Genomic DNA, 10,271 nt, shown 5'->3' on the forward strand with positions numbered 1-10,271 from the left:
GAACGCTGGCCAGTGGAGTACCCCTTTAAATGATTTTCTAGCTAAATCAAGTGACACCAGTTGGGGGGAGAAGGGCCTGACCATAGGGATCCACAGTGATCACGAGAATCGGCCAGTTTTGGAATAGTCCAGGCACTACGCAGAGAACTGCCACATTTGAGTCTACCGTGGTATACGTGGCAATATGCAAGCAAAAAATTCAATAGGAGCTGTGGTCCTCATTGGAGGTCCTAAAGGTCATTCCTCTCTCCATCCAAAATTTGAACTCTTCAAGAACCCAGAAAACATAAATAATTTAGCAGATTTAGGGTGTAACGTGACAACCATACAGTAATGGGACCTATCCGACCCGGAACAGGCTATCGTCCTATGTAAACGTGGCCCAGTAAGGAAGACTACCTACAGCCGCACTCAACTACTTTCATGTCTTCATAGTTTTTCTTGATGTACGTCTGTCTGTTTTCCCGGTATACAACCTGCACACTCTCCAGCTTGGTCGGGACACAGCAAACGTTCCCGACATCTTTGGGTTTTTTCATGTGCATCAATGACTGAACGATGGCGTGTTTTGTAGGCGTCAGGTTATCCGTCAGGGGATAGTAGCAATTTCCGACGCACTGGCCGGCATCATAACTGGGAGGGAAGATAATGATGGAGTCCCATCCGATGTCTTTGAAGTTGACCATCAGAGATGCCTTTGTGCAGTGGTTCCGTTCTACACTGCGTCTTGACCTGGTCTTTCCTTCTCCTAAGGCTTCGTGTCCTTCACCATCACCAACCGTGGTGTTTTTGGAAATAGTGCCGAGGTTGTTACTTCGCTCATAGAGCATCATCTGGGTAAGATCCATGGGATTCTCCTTCATGTTGCTCTCACTTTGATCATCTGAGAACACAATTAAAATCGGGGGGTGACTTCTGTCAGAATCGATAGTAAAGTTTTTGGTTTTCAAGCATGCGTCCAATGGAGACTTCGTCTTCAGAAAAATCTCCAGTTTGTTCAGTTGCACCTTGGACTTTATCCATCGTTTCACAGCTTTGGTGACATCCATGGTTACAGATTCATGTCCTGAAACATCTTTAGCACCTAAAAAGGAATTGGGGTCCATCAGGTTCTCCGAGGGTTCAAGGTGTATGACGTCAAACAGGCTGAGGTGCCCCAAACCGGAAAGCTTCAGCTTCAGCTCAGCCTTGGTGACCGCCTCACGCTGCGGGATGGTGACGTTAAACAGCAGGATATGACTCTGGAGAAGGTTCTCTCGGGAAGATGACAACACAACATCTGGAAGAGAATATAAAGGTATTATGTAAAGACGTATAAAGTGTAGGAGATGTTGTATACAAGGGGCCTGACTTAACTGTAGATATAAACTAGTCCAGGTCCAGTGGTGAGGTAGACGACGCGTACACAGACAGTCAAGGTGCCGAGGGGTCAAACAGAAAGTGAAACCAAATATGGAGTCCAACACAGCTAAGAGCAGATGCCTTCACAAGAAGGTGGAATAAAAGGATTGTCTGTTTATAGTAGTGACTGATAGTCAGTGACCTCACGGCTCATAATGTTCCTGCACAGTTTGGGTGTGCGGCACGTTCTGCACTCACACAGCAGATGGCAGCAGTGCTCCGCACATCCGCCTCTGCTGCTCCTCTGTGACCTCCATTATTTTCCCTCCCCTAATTATATTCTTTCTGTTTTGCAGCAGAATTTTCTGTACCCCCAAATAATCTCGACTACACACTGATGTGACGACCACTACACCCCCTAAAGCCATAAATGCAAGTCCCTATATACAGTGATGATCCCAGGACAGGGCCCAGCATCACCGAACAAGGAGCCACTACGAGCCACACCGGAGAAAATACCGACCATGTGCTCCCGGTAAGAGTCATATACAAGTCACATCATACCAAGTGCCAGCCACCGGCCCCCTCATACACAATGCTGACATCACATCAATCCACATGACCTCAGCAGTGATGACATCACATCCATCCACATGACCTCAGCAGTGATGACATCACATCCATCCACATGACCTCAGCAGTGATGACATCACATCCATTCACATGATCTCAGCAGTGATGACATCACATCCATCCACATGACCTCAGCAGTGATGACATCACATCCATCCACATGACCTCAGCAGTGATGACATCACATCCATTCACATGATCTCAGCAGTGATGACATCACATCCATTCACATGATCTCAGCAGTGATGACATCACATCCATCCACATGACCTCAGCAGTGATGACATCACATCCATCCACATGACCTCAGCAGTGATGACATCACATCCATCCACATGACCTCAGCAGTGATGACATCACATCCATCCACATGATCTCAGCAGTGATGACATCACATCCATCCACATGATCTCAGCAGTGATGACATCACATCCATCCACATGATCTCAGCAGTGATGACATCACATCCATCCACATGACCTCAGCAGTGATGACATCACATCCATCCACATGACCTCAGCAGTGATGACATCACATCCATCCACATGACCTCAGCAGTGATGACATCACATCCATCCACATGACCTCAGCAGTGATGACATCACATCCATTCACATGATCTCAGCAGTGATGACATCACATCCATCCACATGACCTCAGCAGTGATGACATCACATCCATCCACATGACCTCAGCAGTGATGACATCACATCCATCCACATGACCTCAGCAGTGATGACATCACATCCATCCACATGATCTCAGCAGTGATGACATCACATCCATCCACATGATCTCAGCAGTGATGACATCACATCCATCCACAAGACCTCAGCAGTGATGACATCACATCCATCCACATGACCTCAGCAGTGATGACATCACATCCATCCACATGACCTCAGCAGTGATGACATCACATCCATCCACATGACCTCAGCAGTGATGACATCACATCCATCCACATGACCTCAGCAGTGATGACATCACATCCATCCACATGACCTCAGCAGTGATGACATCACATCCATCCACATGACCTCAGCAGTGACGCCTCTATGTGTGGTGCTTTGCAATGTGGACCAGGCCTGAGGTTGTGGTAACATGAACAGGTGTGAACAGGACACAATACCTGATGTGTTGCTGTGATATTTTGTACAGTATTAATGTTCTGTGATAATATAGAAATTTATGGAACCTCATGCAGTAGAGTAGTTGCCCATAGCAACCAGTTTACCATCAACAATTGGAATCTGGTTGCTATGGGCAACTGCTCTACTTTCACTTTGCATAAGCTTGATAGGCCTTGGAACATGTAGTAATAGCACAGTCTAGAAAGGTCCAGTGTAGTCTGGTCCAGTTTTCTCTGGGCTTGTCTAGTGTAGGCTGATCAAATCTGGTCTGGGATGGTCTAGTCTGGTCTGGTCTAATCTGGTTTGGGTTGGTCTAATGTGGTCTAGTCTAGGATTGTTTAGTCTGATCTGGTCTGGTCTACTGTGTCTGGGTTGGTCTACTGGGGGGGGGCACACAATAGAGTGGAGTTCTACAAGAGTCAATGCTAGTGTGCACAGCGGGGCTCCTCAAGCTTAGAGGTGTGGAGCCCGAGGGCCACTGCTGATGGTTCCTCATAAGAATCACGTCTCTAAATACGCCCAAGGCTAGAGAGTATTGATCCTACCCAAGACTGAAGGAGGTGGCTCACAGAGGACTACAAGAACCGGCAGCCCTAAAGTGAGTTGTCTAGCCCTGAGCCAGCAGAAAGGGGAGGACAGCCATATTATTGGTTGTCAAGGGAAACCATCAGCCCATGCCATAAGACTGTGACCCCAAGGACACAGACATCACGCATGTGCGCCAGGAGAGGTGACAAGTGGTTTCTTTTATCTACACCTCGGCTGCGAACATTACTCCCCTGCTGCCCACATACACGATCTGCTACCCATATAAACCATCTGTCACCCACATACACCATCTGCCACCCATATAAACCATCTGCTACCCCTATAAACTGTCTGCTACCCACATACACCATCTGCCACCCACATACACCATCTGCTACTCATATAAACCATCTGCTACCCACATACACGATCTGCTACGCATATAAACCATCTGCCACCCACATAAACCATCTGCCACCCATATATACCATCTGCCACCCATATAAAACATCTGCCACCCACATACACCATCTGCCACCCACATACATCATCTGCTACCCATATAAACTATCTGCCACCCACATACACCATCTGCCACCCATATATACCATCTGCCACCCATATAAACCATCTTCTACCCACATACACCATCTGCCACCCACATACACCATCTGCCACCCACATACACCATCTGCCATCCACATACACCATCTGCCACCCACATACACCATCTGCCACCTACATACACCATCTGCCATCCACATACACCATCTGCCACCCATATAAACCATCTGCCACCCACATACACCATCTGCCATCCACATACACCGTCTGCCACCTACATATACCATCTGCCACCCACATACACCATCTGCCATCCACATACACCATCTGCCACCCATATATACCATCTGCCACCCATATAAACCATCTGCCACCCACATACACCATCTGCCACCCACATACATCATCTGCTACCCATATAAACCATCTGCCACCCACATACACCATCTGCCACCCATATATACAATCTGCCACCCATATAAACCATCTTCTACCCACATACACCATCTGCCACCCACATACACCATCTGCCACCCACATACACCATCTGCCATCCACATACACCATCTGCCACCCACATACACCATCTGCCACCTACATACACCATCTGCCATCCACATACACCATCTGCCACCCATATAAACCATCTGCCACCCACATACACCATCTGCCATCCACATACACCGTCTGCCACCTACATACACCATCTGCCACCCACATACACCATCTGCCATCCACATACACCATCTGCCACCCATATATACCATCTGCCACCCATATAAACCATCTGCCACCCACATACACCATCTGCCACCCACATACATCATCTGCTACCCATATAAACCATCTGCCACCCACATACACCATCTGCCACCCATATATACAATCTGCCACCCATATAAACCATCTTCTACCCACATACACCATCTGCCACCCACATACACCATCTGCCACCCACATACACCATCTGCCATCCACATACACCATCTGCCACCCACATACACCATCTGCCACCTACATACACCATCTGCCATCCACATACACCATCTGCCACCCATATAAACCATCTGCCACCCACATACACCATCTGCCATCCACATACACCGTCTGCCACCTACATACACCATCTGCCACCCACATACACCATCTGCCATCCACATACACCATCTGCCACCCATATAAGCCATCTGCCATCCACATACACCATCTGCCACCCACATACACCATCTGCCACTCACATATACCATCTGCTACCTATATAAACCATCTGCCACCCATATACAACATCTGTCACCATATAAACCATCTGCCACCCACATACACCCTCTGCCACCCACATACACCATCTGCCATCCACATACACCATCTGCCACCCATATAAACCATCTGCCACCCATATACATCATCTGCTACCCATATAAACCATCTGCTACCCACTTCAACCACCTGCCATCCACATACACCATCTGCTACCCTTATAAACCATCTGCCACCCACATACACCATCTGCTACCCTTATAAACCATCTGCCACCCACATACACCACCTGCCATCCACATACACCATCTGCCACCCATATAAACCATCTGCCACCCACACACACCATCTGCCACCCATATAAACCATCTGCCACCCACATACACCATCTGCCACCCATATAAAACATCTGCCACCTGCATACACCATCTGCCATCCACATACAGCATCTGCCACCCATATAAAACATTTGCCACCCATATACACCATCTGCTACCCATATAAACCATCTGCCACCTACATACACCATCTGCCACCCACATACACCATCTGCCACCCATATAAACCATCTGCCACCCATATAAACCATCTGCTACCCATATAAACCATTTGCCACCCACATACACCATCTGTCACCCATATATACCATCTGCCACCTAAACCATCTGCCACCCACATACACCATCTGCCACCCATATAAACCATCTGCCACCCACATACATCATCTGCTACCCATATAAACCATCTGCCACCCACATACACCATCTGCTACCCATATAAACCATCTGCCACCCACATACACTATCTGCTACCCATATAAACCATCTGCCACCCACATACACCATCTGCCACCCATATAAACCATCTGCCACCCACATACATCATCTGCTACCCATATAAACCATCTGCCACCTGCATACACCATCTGCCACCCACATACAACATCTGCTACCTATATAAACCCTCTGCCACCCACGTACACGATCTGCCACCCATATAAACCATCTGCCACCCATATAAACCATCTGCCACCCACATACACCATCTGCCATCCATATAAACCATCTGCCACCCACATACACCATCTGCCACCCATATAAACCATCTGCCACCCATATAAACCATCTGCCACCCACATACACCATCTGCCACCCATATAAACCATCTGCTACCCACATACACCATCTGCCACCCATATAAACCATCTGCTACCCAAATACACCATCTGCCACCCATATAAACCATCTGCCACCCACATACACCATCTGCCACCCATATAAACCATCTGCCACCCATATAAACCATCTGCCACCCACATACACCATCTGCCACCCATATAAACCATCTGCTACCCACATACACCATCTGCCACCCATATAAACCATTTGCCAGCCACATACACCATCTGCTGCCCATATAAACCATCTGCCACCCATATACACATCTGTCACCCATATAAACCATCTGCCACCCACATACACCATTTGCCACCCATATAAACCATCTGCCATCCACATATACCATCTGCCTCCCACATACACCATCTGCCTCCCACATACACCATCTGCCACCCATATATACCCTCTGCTGCCCATATGTATACCGTCTCCCACCCATATAAACCATCTGTCACCCATATAAACCATCTGCCGCCCACATACACCATCTGCTGCCCATATATACCATCTGCTGCCCACATACACCATCTGCCACCCATATCGACCATCTGCTACCCACATACACCATCTGCCACCCACATACACCATCTGCTGCCCATATTTACCATCTGTCTCCCACATACACCATCTGCTGCCCATATATATACCATCTTCTGCCCATATTTACCATCTGCTGCCCAAATACACCATCTGCCACCTATATGTACCATTTTCTGCCCATATATATATATATATATATATATATATATTTATATACCATCTTCTGCTCACATACACCATTTACAGCCGGGCGAGTCCCTTTGATCTGTGATACCCAGTTTTGGGACTGGCGCCATTGTGAAGGGCAGGGACACTGAGGGGAAGAGCCTCATCTGCCACCTCCATCCCACCCAATCCTGTGCATTTCACTTGTACGACACAATACCGGTGATTGGCTCTAGCGATCATATGATCACGTGATGTCACTGCTTCAGAAACAGGATAATGTCCTTGTAAGGAGCGCCATATGGAGCAATACTACCACTAACACCAGTAGTGACTGGGGTCAGTGATGGCCTCCAGTATATGGTGCAGCATTGGAAACATTCACGTTAGACAAGAGGAGGAGCCATATTTCTCTATCACTTGCCTTATTTTCCCACAATCCCCTGTGCTGTCCACATCGGCCTCCTCTATGTACAGGCCTCTCGATAGGCCTCAGGCCGACCAGTCCATCACCGCCCAATGATCCTTCTCTCTAGTCCTGACACTTCCCCAGCTTACACTGTCTTCCTCTCTCATGGCCTCTAACCCAACAACAACCCTCATGTCTACTTGTGCTTCACTTCTCCGGACACTGGATCTCTGACCACTTTAACCCATTGAAAGTCTCAAAGCAGCTCGAGGACCACCCTGCACTCCCACTCCGGCTGCTCACTGCTCTGCCTCTGACCACATCCCATCAGCCCAATCCTTGCATGGAGAACATAGCATTGGAGGAAGAAGGAGAAGAGGAAGAGAAGAGGAAGAAGCATTAGATGAAGAAGTATAAGAGGGAGAAGCAAAAGAGGAAGAAGCATAAGTCGAAAAAGCATTAAAGGAAGAAACAAGAATTAGAATGGGAAAAAGAAGCATAAGAAGTAACAAAGAGGAGGTAGCAAATGAGAAAGTAGCATAAGAAGTAACATGGGAGGAAATAGCTTTGGAGTAGATAGCGGGTCCTCATTCTTCATAACTGAGTTATAAACTGTATGAAGGACCATAGTGCTGGTCAAGGGGTCCTACTCTGTTATAAGTTGTCACTTCAGGATTCAGTATTGGGTCCTTTCATTTTTAGCTAACTGATATAGAGGATGGGCTTAAAGGGGTACTCAGCCCCTAGATATCTCATCCCCATCCAAAGGATAGGGAATAAGATGTCTGATCTTGGGAGTCCCGCCACTGGGGACCCCCACAATCCCTGCTGCACCCGGCGTTCGTTTAGAGCAGTGCAGTGCCGGAGGCTCATGACGTCACGGCCACGCCCCCTCAATGCAAGTCTATGGTAGTGGGCGTGACGTCCACGCCCCCTCTCATAGACTTGCATTGAGGGGGCGTGGCCATGACATCACAAGCTTAAGAGATTGCGGGGATCCCAGCGGCGTGGGTCCCCAGCGGTGGGACCCCGGTGATCAGACATCCTATCCTTTGGATAGGGGATAAGATATCTAGGGGTGGAGTACCCCTTTAATATGGTTCTTTATGTTTCTCTGGATATTATTAATCTACGTTTCCCAAATGTCTGACTGGTGAAGCTGGGAGTCAATGATCGAGAAGGATCTTATTGAGCATTCAATATCAGTCAGCGGCCTCTAAGGCCAGTAACATAATGTAGTGAATTAAAAGAGGTATTAACCCGAGAAAAGATGAGAAAAGATAACTGGGGATAACATAGCCCGCTCCCTAATACTGCTCACTCTAAGGGGGTCACAAGAATAAGGGGGCAGCTATGCTTCTGAGTCCATCCAAAAGGCTCTGTTCTGTACAGACCGTGAAGCTGTGGAATAATCTACCTCAGGAATTCGCTTCAGAGAGATAATTTCACCAAAAATATCTTACTGTAAAAATACATTGTTGGATGTTGTTCTAAGGAAGAGGAAAGGATTTTCTCAGGGACTCACGTGTAACCTTCCCATTGGTGGACCCAAATTCCTCTGTCTTCTCCTTTTCCTCATAACCCCAAACTTCTCCTGGTTGAACTATATGGACTTGTATTCTTTGAACCACACACATGACTATGTACATGACCATTTATTGGTGTCATTTGTTTCCTACAAAAATCCCCAGATCACAAATAGTTGAAACATCCAGATACTAAATCTAAAGTTCTCCAATCTTGTAGGCATTAGATATCCCGAAAAATATCCAAAACTTTTGCCAGAAAAGAATTGTCTATGGGAACCAAAAACTAAATATGACCAAAAAGTCAATGATATCTAACACAGGGATAGACATGAGAGTTAGGACGTATGTCAACAGCCATACAGAAGGCCACAAGTCCTACCTTCAACATTAAAACTTCGGATAATGTTGGACACCGGCATGGACGTCCTATCATCAGCGTACCGGTTATAGAGATCGATCATATACTGAGGAAGCTTCATTGGGGTCTTCTCTGGAAATAAGACTCCTGTAAAGTTCAGACTTTCTTTCAAGTGCTCTTTCATGGTCCCAGTCAAGGCGCTGAGAACCTCCTCTGCCTCCTCTTCATGATGCGTCAAGTCTTCTTCTATCCATCCTGGCAATGGTCTGTTCAGCGTAGACCGTGCTAGGACCATTAGAACAGAGCACAGCAATGGTAACCTGGCATGCCACCTCATGTTTGGCCTTCTCGGGAGCTGTTATTAGGATATTGTCAGGATCGGAGGTTCCTTCGTGTGCAATGGATGGACGTGGCAGGAATAAACCCAGCAGGGCTCTTCTTTGAGTTAATTTTTTAGCTTCTATCCTGACAATTATGATGTAGAAAGTGTTCGCTGCCTCTTATCTGGGGTTTGGATTGCTATGTCCAGCCAAGCTTATCACTTTGGAGTTAATGAAGATTCTATAAACATGCTGGACGGGGGCTCGAAGGGAGGCCTCTACTGTAATACATGGAAGGGGCTCCTGCCTAATTATC

At 47.3% G+C, this 10,271-nt stretch overlaps 1 protein-coding gene across 1 annotated transcript; it reads right to left on the reverse strand.

The window, feature by feature from the left end:
* Window positions 1-395: 395 nt before the first annotated feature.
* Window positions 396-10,271, reverse strand: LOC130282217 (dorsalin-1-like). The gene is made up of 2 exons (XM_056530241.1): window positions 9,657-10,271; window positions 396-1,279 (listed from the first exon to the last, which is right to left on the reverse strand). The coding sequence occupies exons 1-2, from the start codon at window positions 9,970-9,972 to the stop codon at window positions 396-398; spliced, it is 1,200 nt and encodes a 399-aa protein (XP_056386216.1). The 5' UTR covers window positions 9,973-10,271.

This window comes from Hyla sarda, chromosome 7 (genome assembly GCF_029499605.1).
Source record: "Hyla sarda isolate aHylSar1 chromosome 7, aHylSar1.hap1, whole genome shotgun sequence".
In the NCBI taxonomy this organism is placed as follows: Eukaryota; Metazoa; Chordata; class Amphibia; order Anura; family Hylidae; genus Hyla; species Hyla sarda.

Coding starts and splice junctions, on each gene's coding strand:
- LOC130282217 (XM_056530241.1), bottom strand. CDS start 9,972: ATGAGGTGGCATGCCAGGTTACCATTGCTGTGCTCTGTTCTAATGGTC. Junction 1,280..9,656: donor CCGAAGTTTTAATGTTGAAG/GTAGGACTTGTG, acceptor ATTCTCTTCCAG/ATGTTGTGTTGTCATCTTCC.